The 27,008-nt window shown below is 43.7% G+C and overlaps 1 protein-coding gene across 1 annotated transcript in view; it reads right to left on the minus strand.

The window, feature by feature from the left end:
- NINJ2 (ninjurin 2) overlaps positions 1-23,518 on the minus strand; it is a 41,643-nt gene extending 18,125 nt beyond the window's left edge. The window contains exon 1 of the mRNA XM_089671772.1: positions 23,365-23,518. Coding sequence (XP_089527898.1) covers positions 23,365-23,493 — 129 coding nt within the window. The 5' untranslated portion in view covers positions 23,494-23,518. The remainder of the gene's footprint in view (positions 1-23,364) is intronic.
- Positions 23,519-27,008: the final 3,490 nt, after the last annotated feature.

Below are 27,008 nucleotides of genomic sequence, written 5' to 3' on the forward strand. Positions count from 1 at the left end.
ACTGTGTTCTTCTATTGTTGTGACTTAGATGACCTTCAGAGCACATTTTATGCCCAATTCATGCAAAACTCCATGTAATCCCAAGGGGTTCACATACTTTTTCTTGCAACTGTATATATGTATACCCCAATTTTTTTGTAAAATATGAAAGAGGATGTTACGGCGAGTAAATACATACCCAAATTGTCAAGCTTTAAAATTGCACACGCTCGTGGAATGGCGTGATGCTTTAAAAATTTCTACAGGTTAGCAGTGTAAAGTTACAGAGGAGGTCTAGTGCGAGAATTATTGCTCTTGCTCTGACGTTCATGGTGATACCTCACGTGTGTGGTTTGAACACCATTTACATATGTGGACATGGCCTACATATGCGTTCACCACTAAGTGCAAGCACAGGGGGAGGGGGGCACTTTAAACTTTTTTATTATTATTTATTTAATGTGTTTGTTTTTTGTTTTGTTTTTTTGCACTGTCCCTTTAAAAAACATTTTAATCATTTTTATTAATAAGACCATACATCGCTCCTCTGCAATGTAAAGCATTGGATCAAAAAAAAAAGCATTGATCTAATACTTAAAAAAAAAAAATGGCTGGAACGGGAAGTGACATTGCTCCTGTCCTCCAAGGGCATAGAGATGAGTGGCATCCATCTGTCCTTCACTCATCTCTATGCCCAGCGCCGGGATCGATGGTTTCTCAGGTAAGGCTGTGGACTACTGAGCGGCCGCTGGTGGCGGTAGCAGCAACGGCGGGCGGTGCGGTAACGAGGGGTGGGTTTTTTCAGCACCTGTATCTGTGCTTTTTTTTCATTTCAGCCACCGAAGTTTCAGTGCATCCCTAATATATATATATATATATATATATATACACACTGTATTGCCCATAGTATTGGAACACCCCTCCAAATCATTGGATTCAGGTGTTCCAATCACCTCCATGACTACAGGTGTGTAAAGTCAAGCACCTAGGCATACAGACTGCTTCTACATACATTTGTAAAAGAATGGGTCGCTCTCAGGAGCTCAGTGAATTCAGGTGTGAATTCAACATGATAGGTTACCACCTGTGTAAAAAGTCCATCCGAGAAATTTCCTTGCTACTAAATATTCCACAGGTAACTGTTAGTGGTATTTTAACAAAGTGGGAGCAACAGCAACTCAGCCACAAAGTGGTAGGCCACGTAAAATGACAGAGCAAGGTCAGCCAACTGTCTTCAGAGTCAATAGCTAAAGACCTCCAAACTTGGTGTGGCCTTCAGATTAGCACAACAGTGCATAGAGAGCTTCATGGAATGGGTTTCCATGGCCGAGCAGCTGCATCCAAGCCTTACATCACCAAGTGCAATGCAAAGCGTCAGATGCAGTGGTGTAAAGCACGCCGCCACTGGGCTCTAGAGCAGTGGAGATGTGTTCTCTGGAGTGGCGAATCACAATTCTCTGTCTGGTAATCCAATGGACGTATCTGGGTATGGCGGTTGCCAAGAGAATGGTACTTGCCTGACTGCATTGTAAAAGTGTATAGTTTGTCGGAGGGGGGGTTATGGTGTGGGGTTGTTTTTCAGGGGTTGGGCTTGGCCCCTTAGTTCTAGTGAAGGGAACACTTGAGGCATCAGCATACCAAGACATTTTGGACAATTTCATGCTCCCAACTTTGTGGGAAGAGTTTGGGGATGTCCCCTTCCTGTTCCAACATGACTGCGCACCAGTGCACAAAGCAAGGTCCATAAAGACATGGATGAGCGAGTTTGGGGTGGAGGAACTTGACTGGCCTGCACAGAGTCCTGACCTCAACCCGTTAGAACACCTTTGGGATGAATTAGAGCGGAGACTGCGAGCCAGGCCTTCTCATCTGATATCAGTGCCTGACCTCACAAATGCGTTTCTGGAAGAATGGTCAAACATTCCCATAGACACACCTAAACCTTGTGGACAGCCTTCCCAGAAGAGTTAAAGTTGTTATACAGTTGCAAGAAAAAGTATGTGAACCCCTTGGGATTACGTGGAGTTTTGCATGAATTGGGCATAAAATGTGCTCTGAACGTCATCTAAGTCACAACAATAGAAGAACACAGTTTGCTGAACATAATACTACACAAACATTAGATGTTGCCATGGTTTAATTGCACATAACATGTAAACATTCACAGTGCAGGGAGGAAAAAGTATGTGAACCTTTGGACTTAGTAACTGGTTGACCCTCCTTTGGCAGCAATAACCTCAACCAAACGTTTCCTGTAGTTGCAGATCAGACCTGCACAACGATCTGGAGTAATTTTGGACCACTCCTCTTCACAAAACTGTTTCAGTGTAGCAATATTCTTGGGATGTCTGGTGTGAATCGCTCTCTTAAGGTCATGCCACAGCATTTCAATCGGGTTGAGGTCAGGACTCTGACTGGGCCACTCCAGAAGGCGTATTCTGTGCTGTTACAGCCATTATTTTGTTGAATTACTTGTATGCTTTGGGTCATTGTCCTGTTGCATCACCCATCCTCTGCGGAGCTTCAGTTGGTGGACAGATGGTCGTACGTTTTCCTGTAAAATGTCTTGATAAACTCTGGAATTCATTTTCCCATCAATGACAACAATCTGTCCAGGCCCTGAGGCAGCAAAGCAGCCCCAAACCATGATGCTCCCTCCGCCATGTTTTACAGTGGGGATGAGGTTTTGATGTTGGTGTGCTGTGCCTTTTTTTCTCCACACATAGTGTTGTGTGTTCTTCCCAAACAACTCAATCTTGGTTTTATCTGTCCACAGTATATTTTGCCAGTAGTGCCGTGGAACATCTAGGTGCTCTTTTGCAAACTTCAAACGTGCTGCAATATTCTTTTTGGACAGCAATGGCTTCCTCCGTGGTGTCCTCCCATGTACTCCATTCTTGTTTAATGTTTTCCTTATTGTAGATGTGTCAACAAAAATGTTAGCATGTGCCAGAGATTTCTGTAAGTCTTTAGCTGACACTCTGGGATTCTTCTTTACCTCATGCAGCATTCTGTGCTGTGCTCTTGCAGTCATTTTTACAGGGCGACCACGCCTAGGGAGAGTAGCAACAGTGCTAAACTTTCTCCATTTGTAGACAGTCTGTCTTACCATGGACACATGAGCATCAAGGCTTTTGGAGATACCTTTGTAACCCTTTCCAGCTTCATGCAAGTCGACAATTCTTGATCGTAGGTCTTCTGAGAGCTCTTTTCTGCGAGGCATGGTTCACATCAAACAGTGCTTCTTGAAACCAGTAAACCCAAAACAGGTGTGTGTTTTTTAAGGGCAGGACAGCTGTCAGCAACACATCCAATATCATCACACTGATTAGAGTCAAGGTTGGCTCACTCCTGGCTCCAATTAGCTCTGGGAGAAGTCATTAAGCTAGGGCCTCACATACTTTTTCCTCCCTGCACTGTGAATGTTTACATGTTATGTGCAATTAAACCATGGCAACATCTTATGTTTGTGTAGTATTATGTTCAGCAGACTGTGTTCTTCTATTGTTGTGACTTAGATGATGTTCAGAGCACATTTTATGCCCAATTCATGCAAAACTCCACGTAATCCCAAGGGGTTCACATACTTTTTCTTGCAACTGTAGCTGCACAGGGTGAACCAACTCAATATTGAACCCTATGGAATAAGACTGGTATGCCATTAAAGTTCATGTGCTTGTAAAGGCATTGTATATATATATATACATATATATATATATATGTATATATATATACATATTATTATTATACAGGATTTATATAGCGCCAACAGTTTGCTCAGCGCTGTACTATCTATCTATATATATATATATATATATATATATATATATTGTGACAGTAGGCAGGTGAAATCACCTGGTTGCGTCCTGGATGGACGATACATTTGTCCAAAGTTTAGACTCTGTGGGGATTTGTTCCACTAGGGGGAAGTGCTGAGTCCTTCAGCACTGCGGTAATGAGCCCAGCTGAAGTGGCTCATTAAGGCCTTGATAAAACTTCCCAGCCTGCTTCGGGAGTTGTTCCAACCTGGAACCAGGTCTGTGCCTGAACTGGCTGGGGAGCAACCTACTATCTGAGTGCAGTGAGACAACAGCCTGTGTGGCTAGCCTCCAAATAACAGGGACTAGGTATAGCATCAGGCTGTACCTAGTGGATTTGATTTGATGTTTCTTTTTGGTTTGACGTTTTCCTGTAAATATTGTAAATAAACTGCACCTTTTTGTTTTTCACCTCCACTGTTGTTGTGCCGTGCCTGTGTTTTGGTGTTGTGCACCCATCCAGGGGGTCACACACACCCGCTGCCGAGCGAACCCCGTTACAATATATATATATATATATATATACAGTGCTCAGCATAAATGAGTACATCCCTTTTGAAAAGTAAGATTTTAATCACAATATCTCAATGAACAAAAGAACAATTTCCAATATTTTGACAAAACTGAGTTCTATAGAATATTTGTTTAGCTCATTACATGAAAGTAAGGCTAATAATATAACTTAGATGATAAAATCTTCAGTTTTACTCAGATTAGTTGATGAAAAAATGAATACACCCCACAACAAAAACTACTACATCTAGTATTTTGTATGATTTTGTAAGGACAGCACCAAGTCTACTAGGCATGGAATGAACAAGTTGGTGACATATTGCAACATCTATCTTTTTCCATTCTTCACAAACGACCTCTTTTAGAGCCTGGATGCTGGATGGAGAGTGGTGCTCAACTTCTTTCTTCAGAATTCCCCATAGGTATTCAGTTGGGTTCAGATCAGGAGACATACTTGGCCACTGAATCACTTTCACCCTGTCATGTTGGAAAAGTGCACAACGACCAAGGGCACGGAGTGATGGTAGTACCTTATCTTTCAATATAGAGCAGTACATCTGTGAATTCATGATATCACCAATGAAATGCAGCTCCGACACCAGCAGCACTCATGCAACCCCACAGAAGGACTCTGCCACCACCATGTTTCACTGTAGGCACCATGCATTTTTCTTTGTACTCCTCACCTTTACAGTTTTTAAGCCATCAGTTCTGTCACATATCTGGTAGTGATCCTGTCGTGCAGAGGAAGGCCTCTCGTACAGCTCCGGCTCAGGGGTCACTGATAGTGGAACACTAACCACGGGAGCACAGTGAGATATGAGTGCTGTGATCAGTCCAGTAGTCTGTGTGGGTAGCTGTCACCTTGCTGAAAGGATGCCAGGAACAGAGCACCTGGTGGTAAGCAGATGTCTCAGCAGTGTAGGCTGGCAGCAGGCAGATGGCACAGCAGGGCAGACTGGTAGCAGATAGGCTGGCAGCAGGCTAACGTTACAGCAGGCAAGCTAGTAGCAGGCAGATTAACCAGATGAGAGCGTGCTGGACTACGGAGCTGTAGCAGGTTGGATGAACAGAATGCAGGGTCAGGCAAGCCGGGTCAGCAACAGACGGGCAAATCAGGCATACACGGCAGACAGGAGAGAAGTCGGGTCACAGGCCAATGTCAGCAACGATGGAGATGGATCAGGCAGAGACAGTAAGCACAGGTAGAATCTGGAGAACAGGCTGAGGTCAAGGAAGGTAGCAGACAAGCAGAGTCAGGAGCAAACCAGGTCAGAGGGCAGACCAAAGAGCAATTAGCCAGTACAGTATTTCCATTTAAATAGGCCGTTTGGTGCCAGCCTTGGTGGCAGGTGCACACCCATATGTATGAGTGTGCATGAGCGCGCAGGTGCGCACTCGCGCACTAGGACTCAGTCTTCATTTTAAGATAATGCGTAGACCCAGGCAAATCATTCCTTTTTTTACCACTTAACTAACATCCATAAACAGAAAACTAGTGAGCCAAAGGATAGGTGCTTTGAGGTTCCAAAGCACTGATGGAGCTGCCTAAAGAGGGCTGTTTACCTTTATACTGAGATCGGCATGCCAGTGAAAGTACTTAATCATTGATGGGTGATGGCTTTTGTGTGGAATCGCTGTGAACTGTAACAGGTCCTTGAAGGCAGCTGCTTCTAAATTTAAAAAAACTTAATAAATATGACCTTTCAGTCATTTTACAAGTCTCACTAAATAAATTCCTGACATGTCACAGTATACAGCGACAGTATGATTTTTTTCAAAAGCTGCATCTTTTATTATTAAAGTCTTAACCCAAAAACAAAAAAAAATATAAAAAAGGAGATGTACAGTAGCTCTCAACACGATGACTATGACTAATAATATAATTTATCCCTGCGTGGCACACAGTACATTTTCCGTCTGCCAAGTCTTTGTGTGTTCAACTGCCACAACAGGTGAACCTTAACACCTTGTTCCACATCCAAGGCTTTTGTTCTGTTTCTCAGGAGAGAGTCGGAGAACAGCCTGACTGATTGATCCTGGGGCAGGTGACAGAAGGAACAGAGAAGTGACTGGGCTCTGTTCCATACAGTCTAAAATGGTGACTCTCCCATGGCAGAAACCTGATCTGCTTTAGTCTGAACTCACTAATTGGATACAAGCCAAGAGGGCAGAGAGGTGTGCTGAATAATACAATTCATTAATTACTAATAACGCAAACGTCAATACAGAAGTACACCATCCCATGCACAGAAAAAAACAGTACTGAATGGCAAGGAGTTATGGAAAATGTTCTGCCTCCCCAATACTAAGCATTGCAAGTGTGAGCTTTATAACTGATTCAGTGGTGGCAAGATAGCTATAACTTACATTCTCAGTAGAGCGAGCAAACAGTAACTTGATTCAAATGACATTTTACAGATCATAGAAGGCTTTAATCCAAACTTGGGCAGATCATAACAGATGAACATCCTTTTAGACCAAAATCTACTCCCCTTAGTGGCCTTCCCCAACCCAACACCCTCCCCTTTTTTTTTCTTCTTTCTCTTTTCCCTTCTTAAAGTGTTTGTAAACCTTCATTTTTTTTAATTAAAATTATAAACATGCTATACTTCCGTGCTCTGTACAACAATATTGTAGAGCGGTCTCTCACCTCCTCTTCTGGGGTCCTCCATAGCACGCCATATTTTTAAATGTGCCATGTGCTACGGGGGAAAACGTGCAGGCGTGCTTGAGAGCCAAGCTGTGTGTGTTCATTGACACTCACAGTGTGACTTGGCCCCTCCCTCCTTCCAGAATTTGATTGACAGAAGCAGGAACCAATTGCAGCCAGGAAAAGCGTTGTCTCAAGAGAAGAATCAGGTAAGTGTTTAGGGAGGGGAGGTGGAGGGAACAGGCAGTGGAAGGTTTTGCATTAAGGTAAAAAACTGTTCACAGACTCTGCTGTTGGTAATCTGGCTTTATTGTAACTGTCATTATGTTTTTATTGTTACAATTAAAATAATATTCTTTTTATAAAAAGAAAAAGGTAAAAAACCTTTAGAACCACTTCAACTTCACAAGTTACCTACCTAGTAACTTCTACCTAGTAAACTGCCATTTATTTCCTCCATCAGCTCATCCTTTCTTTTACACCTAATTGCATATGAACCTTAAGGTGTTAATTTCAAATGCTATTTTCCAGTTTTTAACTCTTTTAACATCTTTTATTAAGGGCTACTTAAGCGTTCTTTTGTGGTGTGTTAATGCACATGCATTAATGTGCATTATGGCACAAGTTACCTACCTAGTAAACCTTCATTTATTTCCTCCATCAGCTCATCCCCCCCACAGCTATTACCTTTTGTATTATTCAACCCTTCCTCTTAGATTGTAAGCTCCAAGGATCGGGCCCTCTTATCCCTCTTGTATTGAACTGTATTGTTGCTGTATTGTCTCCCGTTATATTGTAAAGCACTGAGCAAACTGTTGGCGCTATATAAATCCTGTATAATAATAACCCATCTGGTCACTTCCTCCTTTATTTCCACTGTTCCCTACCATGCTATTTATTGCTACCCCCTCTTCCTCCTTCCCTTTTTTTCTCCATTTTGTAAATGTAGAAAACATTGGATCTAAGATCTTACCTAGATAGAACCCCCTTAGTTAATACCCTTATATCCCAATTCAACTCACTCCTTGCTGCTTTAAAGTACTGTACTTTTTCTGTTTTAAAGTTATTAAGAAAAAAAAAAACCAGATCCAACAAGTGCATAGTAGCAAATATACAAAGGTATCACTATTCTCTTGTGATCTAACAACGTTGGATATATTTGGATCATATGATGTCCATCTGCTATTTCCTATGATGATAAAGTTGACATCATATAGTATATTTGTAAACAGACTGGATAGACCAGACTGAACATGATTTTTGCAAATCTGATGTAACATTTACATTCCAGTCTCGACCACTGTATTTGCAACCTCATTGGTTCTTATAAATACAGAATTTGAAAAAAAGGCAAAAAAGAATACATGTGTAACATGATACTCCCCTTTGAAATATTTGATTTCAAATATTAAACAAATGAGTATTAAGTTCAAAGTGAAGACTCTCTTCCAGGAACACCTGAAAGAGATGAAAGGGGGAAACAAGAAGAATAATGCAAACATTGACATCCTGTAAAACTTGTAAAGTCATTACTTGCAGTTGTTGTAAGATGGCACAAAAGACAATCCATAAATCTGTAGTAAGAGGGTAAGGCAACAACATGCACCAGCCCTTCACTCTCCTTCCTTTGAATCAAGTTGTTGGATTAGAAAAGGAGTTCTCCTCAATGGTAGGAGGTCTTTTGCAGAAGTGCCATCTACGATACACTTCATGGTCCTCAGCAGGGGCGGACTGAGAACTCATGGGGCCCCCGGGCAATAGGGGATCACGGGCCCCTGTGTCCTTGCCCACACTCAAAGCACACCCAAAAAAGCCTATAAAAGGTATCAGGGGCATTTCATGGGGCCCTCTACTGACCCGGGCCCTCGGGCAGTGCCGAATGCTCGAATGGTCAGTCCACCCCTGGTCCTCAGTATTGGTTGCAAAATGATGAGTAACATGGATAAGTTGTGAGATAACTCGTACAACAGATGATCACTTAGAAAAGCATTCAAAATGGTGAGAACTTATTTTGACCTCGTCCTTGACCTCTTGGAGGTGTTAGGTGTTAATAGCATTGGCTCTGTGTTTCTTGTCAGACTTAGGATCAACCAGTTCAAATGAAGAATCAGAGTGAATTGTGATGGGGTCATCATTCAAGAAGTCAGGTGAGTATGAGCATGAAACATTCAGAATTTTGAAGCAGATACTGCTTCAGTGGCAAGATCAGTGGGATTGAGTTCCATAGGCACATAGTGCCATTGATCAGGGTTGGAAAACTTTCTGATGCTTTTAACTCTGTTACTTTCATACACATAGAACTCTTTTGTTTGGTTGTGTATGTATCCCATGTGTCTGTAGAAGTGAAAAGAGTATTTCAAAGTCTATTTCAGCTATTTCAATACCTAACACGGCTGCACATAGTTCAAGCCTTGGAATGGTATGTGCTGGTTTCTGGGGTCAGCTTGGCTTTACTGAGGACAAAACCCACCGTTACTTTGTCTCTTAGATCTATAACTTTGAAGTAGACTTGCATTAAATGGAGCAGGGCATCACACTGTCCAAGTTAACCGCTTACACGCTAGTGTAAGAATCAACTTCAGCTCAATCTCCTCCCTTCCGCCATGCCCCTCTGACGCATTTCATGCCTGCAGGACTTAATCATAAAGGTGGGAGTGACTACCTCTGTCATGTTTATTTGCATCATCCGCCATGAACTGAATCAACTACAGCTGGGTCACTGGAAAGAACATAGTCTCATCTCCCAGTGCCACCCATAAATAAATATGCAACATTGAGAAACAGATGAAACAAACAAACACATGAGACAAGCATAACAGTCTGCAGGCAGAGCAAATAATAGATGAAATGAGGCAAATCAAATAAATTGAGTCTCACAGTGTAATCCATATTGCTAATCTCAGGCAGTACTTAAAACATTGCATATACAGTATATTCTTAAAGATGCTATATAGCCAGCTGCTGATTAAATGTACAAAACAGTTCAACGAGAAGTGCAAAATATAAATGTAAATGTTATACATGTATTCATAGGAGCTTTTTATTATGGTCCAGCAGTAGAACCCTTTCACATATTCTACTGCGGGTCCCCTTCCTGCTGTCCTGGGGCTCACCCATGGTGGCGGAATGACGGGGCACGGTCACATGTGACCCTGGTAGTTCCACCACTGAGCCTAACTAAATAGTAAGGAAAACTTAGAAAAATAAAACAAATGTCACTGTAAAAGTATAAACTTAGCCTACCTTAAAAGCCAACAGTGTAAGCCAGTAGGAAGAGATGAAACTGAAGTACTACAGTAATTCAACTCTTCTTACATTACACTACAAGCCAAGGAGACTATGGAGATATTCTGGGGCGTAGAAGCCGCCTGCCCAGGAACCAGATCATTTACACCAACATTAATACCTTAAGATAACAATACCAGTAAAATAAACCTACGGGTCCTATGCTATCTTTCCACTTTTGTCACGTGTAAGTCAGTAGAGCAGTGGACAGTTTCAGTAGGTCAGTAGGGCAGTGGATGGTGTCAGTCATTAGAGCAGTGGACGGTGTCAGTAGGGCAGAGGTTGATATCAGTAGGACAGTGAATGGTGTCAGTCAGTGGAGCACGAGATGGTGTTAGTATGGCAGTGGACGTGGTCAGTAAGACAGTGGACGTGGTCAGTAGGGCAGAAGATGGGGTCTGTATGGCAGTGGATGGTGTCAGTAAAGCAGTGGAAATGTCAGTTGGGCAGTAGGACAATGGACGGTGTCAGTAGAGCAGTGGATGGTGTCAGTAGGACAGTGAATGGTGTCAGTCAGTAGAGCAATGGACATGGTCAGTAGGGCAGAGGATGGGGTCAGTAGAGAAGTGGACGAGGTCAGTAGGGCAGCAGACTTTGTCAGAATGCAAAAACTGGCACTCATCCACAGACTATGGAATCTTCTTTATTAAATCACTATGGTAAAAACAACATGGTACAAACAAAGTAACACTGTTTGTACCAAGGTGTTTTAATCATAGTGATTTAAAAAAGAGGATTCCATGGTCCTTGGATGAGTGTTGGCTTTTGCATTCAGTCATATGATGGGCATGCGGGAGCCCAAGTTGTTACACTGTCACTTGCACACAGACATTGGACCTACCCAGCTTGAGCACGGTGAGTTTGATTTTGGATCAGTGGAATTTGTCAGTAGAGAAGTGGACGGTGTCAGTATTTTTTTATTTTTGTTATTTTTATTTATTTATTTAATTTATTTTTCACCCTTCACACAGTGAAAGGAGATTGAGGACAAAGCCATCAATCTCCTTCTCTGCAGCTGCACAGAATGAATGGACAGGAATAGCTCTGTACAGAGCTTCCCGTTCATTCACAAACTGAAATATTGTAAACACAGTTTACTATGCTTCAGTTATGAATAAACACAGGAGTGATCAGTATCAATCACTTACTATGACCATTTAGAAAAGGAAGTGGCATGACATACTCACTGGCCCCTTCCCCCGCTATACATACCTAAACATCCCCTGCAGCAGGGGTATAGAGGAGGGGGGAAGCCGGCAGCGCTGGGGGGACAAGGGGAACCAAGGGAGCTCACAGGGTGCCGGGGGCAGCAGGAAACAAGTAATCTGAACAGGAGGGGCAGCAGGGATGTCATATAGAGGAACCAATGCCCTCCATTTTCCTCTTGCAGCTGTTGAATACCTGGCAGAAGGGAGAGGGGGAGAAGATGGCTTTCAGCAACTGCAGGAGGTAAATGGAGGGCATTGGTTCCTCTATATGCAACCCCCCGCCACCCCTCCTATCCAGTAGAACCAAATGTGATAGGGTAGCTGTACGGGCCCCCTCGAGCATGGAGCCAGGTCATAATTGCGACCCCTACTACCCCTATAGCTAAGCCAGTGACTGGAATTGATAGTGCAAGGAATTCCTATATATGCACAACTAGAGCATCTAATGGCTATGTTTGGTTGTGTTTGCAAGAGGTGAAGAGGCTCGATGAAAGTATATTGCCTAAAGCAAGTGAATTTTTTGACAAGAAATCTGGTCCCCTGAGCCAATATGGTGCTGTAGAATGAATCACCACATAGAATAGGGAGGTATCTTGTAATTATGTGTTTTAATATAATTAAACTGTGAACTTCAAGTGGAAAAGACAACTGATTTATTGATAGTTTCCAATCTGATAGGATCAGCCAATATGCGCTTTATGGAGATCTCACTTCCTAACAAGCTGTTTCTAGGAGTGTGCTCTATCAAATCAGCTTCTTTTTCGAAATCCACAAGAATGGAATAGTTCCGTCTAACCCTTATGAACTGGCCCTTTGAGATTTCTTTTAAGACGTGGGCTGGATGGCAACTGATTGCATGTAAAAGGAAGTTTCTCAAAATAGGTTTCCTGTTAGATCATTCTCTGACCTTGTGATCATCTATCGAGACCACCAAAGTTAGACCTAGATGGTTAATTTCTAATTATTTATTATTTCATTATTATTCACTGCTGTTAAGGTATGCCAAAAAGTCAATCCGAAGCAAATCAGAACAAGCAATGAAAATATGATCGTCAATATAATTTTAAAAAGACATTATTCAATCTCTTTATGGAGGTAGGGTACCGCAGCTATTGTTTCAATGGATACATCAGAGAATACATGGATCTCTCTCTGGTGGCATTCGTTAATAAACTCCGAGGATTGTAAATGCTGTCTACAGCAGACAAAACTCCTTTCGTGAAGGGCTTCTCATGAATTGATACTTGAAACATGAATGTGTTTTATATATTATTATTATACAGGATTTATATAGCGCCAACAGTTTGCGCAGCGCCAGGGGTGGACTGACCATTTGGAAACTCGGGCACTGCCCGAGGGCCCGGGATCAGTAGGGGGCCCCATGAGATGCCCTTTTACCTTTTTCATAGGCTTTTTTGAGTTTGGGCAAGGCCCCATGATCCCCTATTGCCCGGGGGCCCCATGAGTTGTCAGTCCACCCTGCGCAGCGCTTTACAAAATGAAGGCAGACATTACAGTTGCAATACAATTTGGTACAAGAGGAAACAGAGGGCCCTGCTTGTTAGAGCTTGCAATCTAGGAGGAAGGGTTGAGTGATACAAAAGGTAATAGCTGTGGGGGGATGAGCTGATGGAGGAAATAAATGGCAGTTTACTAGGCAGGATAGACTTCTTTAAAGAGAAAGGTTTTCAGGGATCGTCTAAAGGTGGATAGATTAGGAGACAGCCAGTCAGATTGGGGTAGGGAGTTCCATAGGATGGGAGAAGCTCAGGAGAAGGCCTGGAGGCGAGCATGGGTGGAGGTGACACGGGAACTAGAGAGCAGAAGGTCTTGTGAGGATTGAAGAGAGCGGTTTGGATGATAATTTGAGACCAGGTTGGTGATGTAGCTGGGGCAGAGTTGTGTATGGCTTCGTAAATTGTTGTGAGTATTTTGAATTTTATTCATGGGTGAGTGGAAGCCAGTGCAGGGATTGGCAGAGAGGGGTAGCAGTCGCTGATCAGTTGGTAAGGTGGATGATTGTTTTGTTTGACATCTCAAAACAATCTGAAGCTACGTTGCATAAGGGGAAGATCAGTTCCAAGGCTTGAGTCCCTTTACACTAACAGCATAGTCGTAAGAGGGAAAAGCTTTCATTACCTTGTCACCGCAATTTTTTTTTGAGTCTGAAGTTGACAACAGCAAGCATATCCTGAGTTCTTTTGAGAAGGGCAACTGTTTCTTCCTCTGTATCTAGGGATTTGAGCCCATCGTCTACATATAAATTCTTTTGCACAAATTCATGTGCATCAGATCCAGATTCTTTTTCACCTTATTGAGCTGTCCTTCTAAGCTCATAAATTGCTACAGGAAGAGAATGACTGTTACCAAAACATGTACTTTCATTCAGTAGTTTATGACTTCATCACTGATATTGTTGCTGCAATATTATCGGAACCTGAGGAAGTTTCTGTTGTCTTCTCGAACAATGAAACAGTGGAACATTTGCTGAATGTCGACCATAATAGCAACTGGTTCTTGTCTGAGGTGGAGCAAACCTCCTACAAGGTTGTTGTTCAGATTTAGCCCAGTGAGAAGGATGTCGTCAAGAAGGATGCTTGCAAGAATGGTACACTTAGTTTACACTTAGTTTAAATATGTCTAAATTAAAGAAATGTGTTTTAATTTAGGAACCTAGCCTTGTGCCAGCACTTTGGGGATATACTTGCACTATGCCCTTTGAGTGGTTGAAAATAATTAGGGGTGTATTTATATGAATTTGCAGAGCTATTCGTTCTGTGAAACTGCAAATGTTACCAGGATATTTCCTCTTCATATCAGATGTTCTTCATTCATACATAGCAAATCTGGAAAATATTGCATTATGGCCACTAGATGTAGCTGATGATCATAGGAAATACATACCTATCTACTGTGATCACCAGCTCCATCTAGTAGTCATAATGCACTTGCAGTTTTGCAGGGCAAAAAGCTCTGTGAATTTTATATAAATAGTGTCTTAATTCTGTGCCTGAAAGACAACATAGGTTACCAGTTATTATTATTATACAGTATTTATAAAGCGCCAACAGTTCGCTCAGCGCTGTACATTACAAAGGGGGACAGAACATGCGACAGTACAGTAACAATACAATGCGATACACGAGAGGTTCGAGGGCCCTGCTCTTTCGAGCTTACAATCTAAGAGGGAGGGGATAGTGGAACAGGAGGAGATAGCTGTGGGGGATGGAGTGGTAGGAAGAGAGGAGGAGGTCGGCAATTAGCAGGGGGTGGGGTAGGCTTCCCTGAAGAGGTGGGTTTTAAAGGTACGCCTAAAGGAGAGGAGAGTAGGTAATAGTCTGATGGGTTGGGGCAGGGAGTTCCAGAGGATAGGTGACTCCCTGGAGAAATCCTGGAGGTGGGCATGGGAGGAGGAGACCAGGGAACTAGAGAGAAGGAGGTCTTGTGAGGAGCGGAGTATGCGTGCTGGGTGGTACTTGGATATTAAGTCAGTGATGTAGTACGGGGCAGTATGGTGGACGGCTTTGTACGTCAGTGTTAGGATTTTGAATTTGATCCGTTGCGCAATCGGAAGCCAGTGGAGGGATTGGCAGAGGGGGGTGGCAGAAACGGAGCGGTTGGTAAGGTGAATGAGTCTGGCTGCCGTATTCAGGATCGACTGAAGTGGGGATAGCCTGTGGCGAGGCAGGCCAGTGAGGAGGGAGTTGCTGTAATCGAGTCGTGATATGATGAGGGAGTGGATGAGCTGTTTAGTGGCTTCTGGGGTTAGGAACGTGTGGATTTTGGCAATGTTGCGGAGGTGGAGTCTGCATGAGTTTGTTAATGATTGGACTTGGGGCTGGAAGGATAGGTTGGAGTCCAAAATGACACCAAGTACTCTGGCCTGCGGGGCGGGCCTGATAGTGGCATTGTTGGACATGATGGAGAAGTCAATGGGGGGGGGTGTCCGGGCTGGGGGGAAGACTAGGAGCTCGGTTTTGGAGAGGTTCACTTTAAGGAAGTGGAGCGACATCCAGTCTGATATGCCGTTTAGTAGGTTTGTGATTCGGGCGGAGACTGAGGGGGTGAGGTGAGGGTTTGAGAGATAGATTTGTGTGTCGTCAGCATAGAGCTGATAGTTGAAGCCGTGAGAGTGTATGAGTTGGCCAAGGGAGGAGGTGTAGATGGAGAAGAGAAGGGGCCCGAGGACAGAGCCTTGAGGGACCCCAACAGAGAGGGGGAGTGAGGGGGAGGTGGTAGCGTTATAGGTAACGCTGAAAGAGCGTTGTGATAGGTAGAATGAGAGCCAGGAGAGAGCGGAATCTCTGAGGCCGAGGGAGTGTAGTTTTTTGAGGAGGAGGGGGTGGTTGACTGTGTCAAAAGGCCGTGGAGAGGTCAAGGAGTAGGAGCAGTGAATAGTGGCCATTAGCTTTGGCAGTTAGAAGGTCATTGGAGAGTTTGAGTAAGGCAGTTTCGGTGGAGTGTAGGGGACGGAAGCCGGACTGTAGGGGATCGAGGAGGTTGTTGTCGTTGAGGTGAGAGCTTAGGCGAGTGTAGACTAAGCGCTCGAGGAGTTTGGATGTGAATGGGAGCAGGGAGATGGGTCTGAGGTTGTTCGGGTCATTGGGGTCCAGGGAGGGCTTTTTAAGTATGGGGGGATGTGTGCATGCTTCAGAGGGGAGGGGAATGCGCCGGAAGAGAGGTAGAGATTAAAGATGTGGGTGAGGGAGCGCAGGATGGAGGGGGAGGGAGGTCGTAGGAGTTGTGAGGGGATAGGGTCAAGGGGGCAGGTGGTGAGGCGGGCATCAGAGAAGACCTTGGAGACCTCCTCTGTGGTAGTAAGGTCGAAGGTGTGGAGTGTTGAGGGGGCTTCAGTGTGAGGAATGTTGGGTGGGGTGGAGGTCAGAGCAGTGGTGGGGACGTGGGAGAGGGGTGATAAGGGGGTAGCTGTGTGAGGGGGGACGGGGTTGGAGGGAGTTTGAGCAGCGATGAAGTCCCTGGGGATTGTGTCGAGGGAGAGGGGTGATGAGGGGGTAGTTGTATGAGAGGGGGCAGGTTTGGAGGGAGTGTGAGCTGCGGCGATGTCCTTGCGAATTGTGTCAATCTTGTTTTTGAAGTGATTGGCAATCTCAAGGGTGGTGAGTGAGGTGCTGAATGGAGGTGGGGGCGGAGAGAGTAGAGAGTTAAAGGTGGAGAAGAGTCGGCGAGGATTGGAGGAGAGGGTCTTGATAAGGGTCAGGAAGTAGGCTTGTTTGGCGGCGTGGAGAGAGGTGGTGTAGGTGTGGAAGGCAGATTTATAGCGGGTGAAGGCTTGTTGGGATCTGGTTTCGCGCCATAGTCGCTCCAGGGCATGACTGTGTCGTTTGAGAGTTTTGGTGTGATCAGTCTGCCAGGACTGGAGCAGTCGGGGTCTGATGTTTCGTGTGGTTAAAGGCACTAGTGAGTCAAGGGCTGTTGACAGAGCGTTGTTATAGGCAGTCATAGCCAGCTCAGGGCAGGACAGGGGGAGGATGCTGTCATGGAGTTGATCAGCTGCAGAGTGGAGGGGGTCAGGGTTCAGGTTGCGGAGGTTACGGCTGGTAGTAGTATGACATTTGGAGGGGTAGGCGTTAGAGGACGAGGAGATAGAGAAGGTAATAAGGTTGTGGTCAGAGAGAGGGAAGGGGGTGTTTGTGAGGTTGTGGGGAGCGCAGCGGTTGGAGAAGACAAGGTCCAGGATATTTCCGTCAGTGTGGGGGGTGGATGGTATGCACTGTGCAAGTGCAAAGGAGCAGGTTAAGTGGAGGAGTTGGGATGTGGCCGGGTTGTCAATGGTGACAAGGATGATGGTGGGTATCTCGGAGGAGAGAAAGAAGGGTAACCAGGAGGAAAAGTCATCAAGGAAGTGGGATACGTGTCCAGGAGGCCGGTAGATTATGGCAATCTTCAGGGGGGTTGGGGAGAATAGTCGGATGCAGTGGGCCTTGAAGGAGGAAAAGGATAGAGAGGGGGGGTTTGGGAGAACTCTGAAGGTGCTCTGTGGTGACAGGAGCAGACCAACCCCACTACCTTTACGACTGTTGGGTCTGGGTGAGTGGGTCCAGGTGAGACCTCCATAGGAGAGTGCTGCAGGGGAGGTGGAATCAGTGGCCTGGATCCAGGTTTCCGTGATCACTAGGAGGTTAAGGGAGTGTGCTCATATCTCGCTCCCAAAAACTGTAATGAACTATTGGAAGTGACTGTTTAGTTGTGTCAGTGATGTCATTGAAGTAGCTTTTCACGCACTCTTTATTGAGGCCATAGGCTGCTTCATATAAATGGTACATGCAAAATAACTTCTGTTGTTTCCTTGGAGTCCAGACCTGGGCTGAGGATGTACGTTCTGAACTCAAACTCAAATCTGAAGCACAGGCAAACAGATTTGTATTCCTGTTTGTCCTGATTTTTATTTCTGTCATTCCTTAGGTTTATATAACTCACACGGCACAACCTCATATGGCAGGGGTGGGGACGTGACATTTCTCTGCTGCAGTTTCACTTTCACTTACAGATCTGGTCCCTCCCCCAGTCTGTGACTAGACAGTGAAGAAGAAGCAACGGACTGATGAGCTCCTTTCCCTGTCACCCTGTTCTCTCCTCCTATCATTATGCTCCGTGCACTGCAGTGCACCAGCTTGGCTCTTTGTGCCACAAGTTCCTCTTTGAGCTTTTATGTACAAAGGCTGCAAAAGTTTGATACCAGATTATATTCATGCACTTATACTTCCTGCATTTAAAAAATTACACTTAGCCCTGGTTCACACTGATGCGATGCGGAATTCACAGCGTTTTCAGTGTGAATTCCGCACCGCATCAGAATCGAACCCATTCATGCGACCCGCTGTGGGTGTGTATGTGAACAACACCCCGAAAGCGGTCCTCAAAACATGCAGAATGTGCAGAATCGGATCACATACGTTGCAAGAAAAAGTATGTGAACCCCTTGGGATTACGTGGAGTTTTGCATGAATTGGGCATAAAATGTGCTCTGAACGTCATCTAAGTCACAACAATAGAAGAACACAGTTTGCTGAACATAATACTACACAAACATTAGATGTTGCCATGGTTTAATTGCACATAACATGTAAACATTCACAGTGCAGGGAGGAAAAAGTATGTGAACCTTTGGACTTAGTAACTGGTTGACCCTCCTTTGGCAGCAATAACCTCAACCAAACGTTTCCTGTAGTTGCAGATCAGACCTGCACAACGATCTGGAGTAATTTTGGACCACTCCTCTTCACAAAACTGTTTCAGTGTAGCAATATTCTTGGGATGTCTGGTGTGAATCGCTCTCTTAAGGTCATGCCACAGCATTTCAATCGGGTTGAGGTCAGGACTCTGACTGGGCCACTCCAGAAGGCGTATTCTGTGCTGTTACAGCCATTATTTTGTTGAATTACTTGTATGCTTTGGGTCATTGTCCTGTTGCATCACCCATCCTCTGCGGAGCTTCAGTTGGTGGACAGATGGTCATACGTTTTCCTGTAAAATGTCTTGATAAACTCTGGAATTCATTTTCCCATCAATGACAACAATCCGTCCAGGCCCTGAGGCAGCAAAGCAGCCCCAAACCATGATGCTCCCTCCGCCATGTTTTACAGTGGGGATGAGGTTTTGATGTTGGTGAGCTTTGCCTTTTTTTCTCCACACATAGTGTTGTGTGTTCTTCCCAAACAACTCAATCTTGGTTTCATCTGTCCACAGTATATTTTGCCAGTAGTGCCGTGGAACATCTAGGTGCTCTTTTGCAAACTTCAAACGTGCTGCAATATTCTTTTTGGACAGCAATGGCTTCCTCCGTGGTGTCCTCCCATGTACTCCATTCTTGTTTAATGTTTTCCTTATTGTAGATGTGTCAACAAAAATGTTAGCATGTGCCAGAGATTTCTGTAAGTCTTTAGCTGACACTCTGGGATTCTTCTTTACCTGATGCAGCATTCTGTGCTGTGCTCTTGCAGTCATTTTTACAGGGCGACCACGCCTAGGGAGAGTAGCAACAGTGCTAAACTTTCTCCATTTGTAGACAGTCTGTCTTACCGTGGACACATGAGCATCAAGGCTTTTGGAGATACCTTTGTAACCCTTTCCAGCTTCATGCAAGTCAACAATTCTTGATCGTAGGTCTTATGAGAGCTCTTTTCTGCGAGGCATGGTTCACATCAAACAGTGCTTCTTGAAACCAGTAAAACCAAAACAGGTGTGTGTTTTTTAAGGGCAGGACAGCTGTCAGCAACACATCCAATATCATCACACTGATTGGAGTCAAGGTTGGCTCACTCCTGGCTCCAATTAGCTCTGGGAGAAGTCATTAAGCTAGGGCCTCACATACTTTTTCCTCCCTGCACTGTGAATGTTTACATGTTATGTGCAATTAAACCATGGCAACATCTTATGTTTGTGTAGTATTATGTTCAGCAGACTGTGTTCTTCTATTGTTGTGACTTAGATGACGTTCAGAGCACATTTTATGCCCAATTCATGCAAAACTCCACGTAATCCCAAGGGGTTCACATACTTTTTCTTGCAACTGTAGGTGTGAATACCCATGCAATCCGATTCTAGTGCGGACCAAAAAAAGGGTCCTGCACCTTTTTGGTGTGGGAGCGGTGCGATTAGAGCCATACAAAATGTATGGCTCCAATCGCACCGCACACAAATTGCATGTGATTTGCACAGGAATGCGTTGCGGTTCCTGTGCAAATCACATGCAATATACTGCACCGCACATATGTGAACCCAAGCTTAATGTTACATTAATGAATACAGAATATTTCTATTGCGTCCTTTCCCTCTTACCTCTTTTCCCTCCCCCTACCACACATACAGTTCTTTGTATCAGCAGATCAATTTCTGTACAACCACCCTGCCTCTATGTGGATCAAAATTCAGCCGGTCCTTGCTAAACTGGCTGAATTTTGATCCATGCATGAGCGGCATTCCCCTTTTAAAAAAGTATCTAAAGGCAAGCATTGTTTTTGAACAATTTTTATTAATTTTCAAAATAGTACAAAGTATAAAGAGTCTAAAGCACAGAGAAGACGTCAGCACAAGGGATATCAGCCTTCGCAGAACATATAAACAGAACAGAACAGAAAATGTGCAAAAGAGCAACAATGTAAAAAGTACCACTGAGCCAAACAAAGCCAAAATCCTAAGTAAAAAAATCACAGTGTAAGGTTAAGATGCTCATTAAGTGCTGGGTCAATATGACAGTAGATACAACACTATTACAGGAATAGAAGTGTGGATGTACAGTACAAAGCCTTTTACAGATCATTTACATAGGAACTTTTGTGCCTGAAAAATCTTGCCTATGTGATCAGTAAAATTCTTACAGCCAGGTGCATGTAGCCTTAATTCACCCTAGCAGGAGATGGCCAAATACAAGCAGCACTGTATGGACTCTTTCACACGGGACGGACCCGTGTAGAGGATCTGCTTGCTCAGCGGGGGATCTCTCCGCTGCTCCCCGCTGAGCAAGTGGATGACAGCTCTGTGTCCTCTCCGCTGCTGCAGAGCAGACACAGAGCTGCTCGCTCTCCTCAGTGGGCGGTTGGATGAAAATGGACCGCTTGTTCGTTTTAATCCGATCCAATCCAATGGATGAAAGGGGAATTGGATCCCCATCTGTCTCTTTCTGGCGGATCAGATCGGATCGCATCGGATGTCGGTGGGTGTAAATGGACATGTGTCCGTTTACACTTGCCGCTCCATAGAGGAGAATAGAAGTTCCAATCAGGTCAGCCTGAAAAATAGGCAGGCGGAACGTTCCTGTGAAAGAGCCCTAAAGCAGTTTAGCTCTGCACCTCTGGACAGTGCTGTTCATCATTGGGAGTTTCTTCCTTCATGGCTTTACCTTGCAGCATCCACTACTTGATTATTATTATTATTATTATACAGGATTTATATAGCGCCAACAGTTTGCTCAGCGCTTTACAATATAAAGGGAGACAATACAGCAACAATACAAGAGGGTTAGGAGGGCCCTGCTCCTTGGCGCTTACAATCTAAGAGGGAGCACCTTGCTGGATACTTGTATAATAACAATGTGCATTGTGACTTTTGTAATGAGGGTCAAACCTTATGGTCACCTGGGAGTGCACTATTACTTGGAGTTTTAGATACCTTGGACTCTTTTTGCACAAGACTCTTGATTACACACTATATAGATATTACAGTGCGTCATTTATTTTATATTTGGTTCATAGATCTAATATATTATTTTGTGTTTGCTGAAATATTCACATATTCATATCTGCAAATTGATTTTGTTTTATATATTTTGTGTTATTATATTGCATTGAGCAAAAAACAGAATAACCCCGCACTAGCCACACAAAACCGCAGATACAAACTGCATTGAGAGTTCATTGAGTGCTGTGAGCTCAGCACTGATTCAAACACGCGCTAGGGTGAGTTTGTCACATTGTGCTTGCCTATCATTTTGGGCTGTTGCAAAAAATTATTTATACACATTCCAGCTCTCTGCCACCTCTCTCATTGCAGCAACCAGTGTAGATTCTATCAACCAATGTAAACAAATCCCCCAAATGTTAAATGAAAAGTAAAATCTTATAATAAGAGTAAGGCTCCGTTCACACCTATGCAGTTTGCTTTTTGTCCGTTTTGCAGTGCTTTTCGCAGTTCATTTTGCGTGTTTCTATATGCATTTTTGGCATGTTTTTGATGCGTTTTTACTACATTTTGCGTTTTGTTAAAGTGGAATTTTTTTTTTTTTTTTTGCTGGGCAGAATAAAAATGCAAAATGCAAAACGTGGCAAAAATGCTCTACCATGCATTTCAGCAGCTTCTCCATTGAACGCTATTGTAGCAAAAATGCTGCTTTTTGCTTTTAAAAAGTCCCTGACCCTTTCCAGAAACGCAGCAGCTCAAGAAAGCATAGATGTGAACATGTTCCATAGGAAACCATATTAAATGAACTGTACTGCGTTTCTGCAAAAAGCACAAAAAAAAACGCATTGGTGTGAACGCAGCCTAAATCAGGAACTGAAGTTCATAGTAAAGCATGATCAGTCACATTGTGCATTGGGCAAACAATTAGGCTCTCCTGCTGCAATGTGTGCTTGGCTCCAGGATGAAGAGGTCACATTATGTCAGGAATTTACCCTCAGCGCACAGAGAAGTCAGCCAAGGCAGCACATATCTTATGGAAGTATATTCCTAAATGGATGAATATGAATGATTTGTTCCCAGAAACATCTGGGACAAGTTAGAACTTTTCCCTGTTCTGACATGCAAGACGGAAATTCCAGTGAATGGAATAGAGAGGAGAGGGATGGTGAAACAATAGAAAAAAAAAATCTACAAGCTTTATATAGATAAAAAAAAAATTTTTTTCTAGAGAGAGGGAGACAGCGAAATAAAGGGAGAAAGCAGCAAAGGGGATGATAGAGAGAGAGAAAGAGTTAGAGGCCAAAGGCCCTCTACCTGCATTCCTCAACATAAGCCCCTGCTAAAGTCATAAGTCACACTTGCAGCAGCTATACTGATCTACTGCTAGTATGTGAGAGATAACAGAGTTAGCAAGGTGCTTCTGCTCTACTTGAGCTGGCCACCCACAAAAAGGAAGTCAAAACACAGCCCGAGGTAGAGAATCACTTTAGGGGGTTAGTAATATTATTACAAAAAGCTGTATTCTGCAGGATAATAGTCCATTATCATTTAATTATCAGGATAGGGAACTGGATACATCTAAGGATGAAGCAGAAAGCGTGTTAAATGCTAATTTGCCTGTTCATCATGCAGCAGTTAGTGGCACAAGCTGACGTGGAATCTGAAACAGTTCTGAAACGAAGCATTCTACACAAACGTCCTAAAAGCCCTGGGGTGAGTGATAAAAAAGGCAACCCCCACCCCCAATCCCTTCTCCGTAAAGTGTACTGACCTCCACAGTGATCCTTTCTCTCGGAGTACCCATGTCTCTGTGCTGATGTGGATGAGCACTTCTGCTGCTGTTGTTGTGGCTGCGCACAGAGCAGAGGGTGGGGGCCATGTCTGTACACACATGTTCCATTCATCCAGATGAAGTGGGACTCGGTCCATGGTGCGGGGAGTGAAGGCTCCACACAGATTCCTCATTGTGTGCCTGTGGAAAAGCTTAGATGTTTAACACTATGAGTGCGAGAATAAAATAAGTGAATGTTATCTCATGGCAGTACTGCTAAAAAGTTATTGATCTAATTGCTCAAAGGCAAACTAAGGGCTTGTGTAGATGAAGCTGACTTCCTGATCATCTACACATCCCCCTTTCTCACCTACAGTTAACCTTCTTCATCTACATCTTTCTCTTCTGAAGGTGACCACCTTCTCATCTGCAGATGACCTCCTCTTCTGCAGTTAACCTCCTTTTCACCTGCAGTTGAATTCCTTTTTCTCTGCAGTTGACTGCTCAGCTGAGGCTGACCTGTCTTCTACCCGCAGTTGACCTCCTGCTCACCTGCACTTCACCTCCTCATTCGTAGTTGAACGCCTTCTCGCCTGCAGTTTACATCTTTCTCTTCTTCAGCTGGCCACCATCTCACCTGAAAATGACCTCCTCTTCTGTAGTTAACCTCCTTCTACCTGCAGTTGACCTCCTGCTCACCTGCACTTCACCTCCTCATCCGTAGTTGAAAGCCTTCTCACCTGCAGATTACATCTTTCTCTTCTTTAGCTGGCCACCATCTCACCTGCAAATTACCTCTTCTTCTGTAGTTAACCTCCTCACCTGCAGTTGACCTCCTTCTTAGCCACAGTTGACCTCACAGACACAGTTGACCCCCTTCTTTTCTACAGTTTATGTACACATGTTTGTGAAATCTTTTATTAGGAAAATTTAAATATTTGAAAATCGTTTCGTCCCCCTATATCTCTGCATCTACTGATCATTTAGGCTTGTTGTGTTGACTGATTTTAACCACTTCCAGACCGGACACTTTTACCCCCTTCCTGACCAGGGCAATTTTCAGCTTTTAGCGCTATCACACTTTGAATGACAATTGTGAGGTCATGCAACACTGTACCCAAATGAATTTTTTACCATTTTTTTTAGATAGATAAAGCTTTATTTTGGTGGTATTTATTCACCACTAGGATTTGTATTTTTTTTGCTATGTAAATGAAATGTCCAAAAAATTTTTAAAAAAGTGTTTTTTTAATAAAATTTTGCAAATAAATAATATTTTATCATAAATCTTAGCCAAAATTTATTCCGTTATCTTTTTAGTAAAAAAAAAAAAATCCAAATTAGTTTATAAGCAAAAATTATAATTTTTAAACATTTTTTTTTACATTTTTATTTTATTTTTTTATATTATTATTTTTTATTTTTATTTTTTTTTTTTACATACTGTCACCCTAGCAGTACAGTGTCACCATGGTGACACTGTACTACTTGTGAGGGGTGATAAAGATTTTTTTTTTTTTTTACACTGATTGCTTTTACACCCATATAGGATGTAAAAGCAATCATTTCTCTTTCTCTCTGTGCATTCCTGCACTCATTGAGAAATACAGAGTGAGCTGTGATTGGTCACAGCTTGTCACATGGTACAAGGCTGTTGTGAATAGCCTTGTACCATGTGACCTCTGTGATCATTCACAGATTTCACACATAGTAAGCAATGATGTCAGAAGTGACATCTTGCTTACTACTTTGCATGTGATCACTGATTGGCCAATCAGTGATCACATGATCGGGACCTCGTACAGAGGTCCCGTCCGACGATCGGTGTTTCACTGTGTCCGGAGGACACAGCGGGCACCGGATCGCGGTGCTGCGCGCTCCCAGGGAGCGCGCACAAGCAGGGTGCGGGGAGGCCATTTATAGAAGGCCACCCGACCCTGCAGTGCCACCCTCCGGCCGTTTATATACAACGGCCGGTCAGGAAGTGGTTAAAGCGTATCTAAAACAAAGTGAAATTTTCAACAATTTATGTCATGTTACAACCAAAAACGTAAATGTATTTTATTGGAATTTTATGTTATAGACCAACACAAAGTGGCACATAATTGTGAAGTGGAAGGAAAATGATAAATGGATTTCAAATTTTTTTACAAATAAATATCTGAAAAGTGTGGTGTGTATTTGTATTCAGCCCCCTTTACTCTGATACCCCTAACTAAAATCTACTGGAACCACTTCTGCCTTCAGAAGTCACCTAATTAATAAATAGAGTCCACCTGTGTGTAATTTAATCTCAGTATAAATACAGCTGTTCTGTGAAGCCCTCAGAGGTTTGTTAGAGAACAGTAGTGAACAAACAGCATCATAAAGGCCAAGGAACACCCCAGACAGATCAGGGATTAAAGTTGTGGAGAAGTTTAAGCAGGGTTAGGTTATAAAAAAAAATATCCCAAGCTTTGAACATCTCACAGAGCACTGTTCAATCCATCATTTGGCTGTTTTCTCCCATTTCTCTGAGGATTGCAGTGATCTATTGGCCTCCTGGACCGGTGTCCCGCTTTCTTGATGACTTCTCTGCCTGGCAACCCTACCTTCTCTCCTCTGAACTACCCACTATCATCCTTGGAGATTTTAACATCCCCATTAATGTGAACAATCCAGCTACATCCCAACTCTTCAACCTAACCTCATCTTTTGCCTTAACACCATGGGCACAGTCCTCCAATCACTCTGATGGGAATACATTAGACCTTGTCTTCTCCTGTCCTTGCACTCCATACAATCCCACAAACACCCCCTTCCTCTCTCTGATCACAATATCATCACCTTCACAGTGTCTTTGTCTTCAAACACCTATCCCTCCAAGCAGCAAACAATTACCTGCAGAAACCTTCACAACTTGAACCCTGCTCCTTTCCACTCTGCAACTGACCGCCTCTATGACAGAATCTCTCCCCTGTCCTGCCCTGACCTGGCCACTGCTGTCTACAACAGTTCACTTTCATCCACATTAGACTTGCTCCTCTAACTACACGAAGTATCAGGCCCCGACCATTACAACCTTGGAAGACTAACAACACCAGAAATCTTAAATGACAGTCATGCACTGGAGCGATTGTGGCGTAAAACCAAATCTCAGCAAGCTTTCACCCTATATAAATCTGCTTTCTTAACATACAATTCCTCCCTCTATGTCATCCAGTCCTCGTAGTCTCTTCTCTACGTTTAACTCTTTACTTTCTCCACCTCCACCTCCTCCCAGGATGTCAGGGCCTGGACTTGAACCTGGGACTTCTACTGTGTCAGGCAGTAACTCTACTCACTGAGCTACCTAGGATGCTGGACAACACTTTGCCTCATCTATTGGATAATCCTGCCTTGTGCCTTGTTTGCTCTTGAACCTTGAACTCCTTGCTCCTCCCATGAACTTCCTATATAAGCCATGTCCTTGGACTTCCTCCTTGCCAGATTATTGTGCCTTTCCAGCCAATATCCTGCTACTGTTCCTGCTGCTGTCTACACCTCCGCTACTGACCTTTGGCTTGTTCCTGACCACGATTGATCTGCTACCATTTGTGACCGACCCTTGGCTTGTGACCGACTCTGCTTTCGTCTGATCCCTAACCTGTTGATCCGCTATTGGT

The sequence above is a fragment of the Staurois parvus genome, unplaced genomic scaffold (assembly GCF_062004578.1).
Source record: "Staurois parvus isolate SC_StPar_1 unplaced genomic scaffold, SC_StPar_1.0 ptg000114l, whole genome shotgun sequence".
Classification (NCBI taxonomy): Eukaryota; Metazoa; Chordata; class Amphibia; order Anura; family Ranidae; genus Staurois; species Staurois parvus.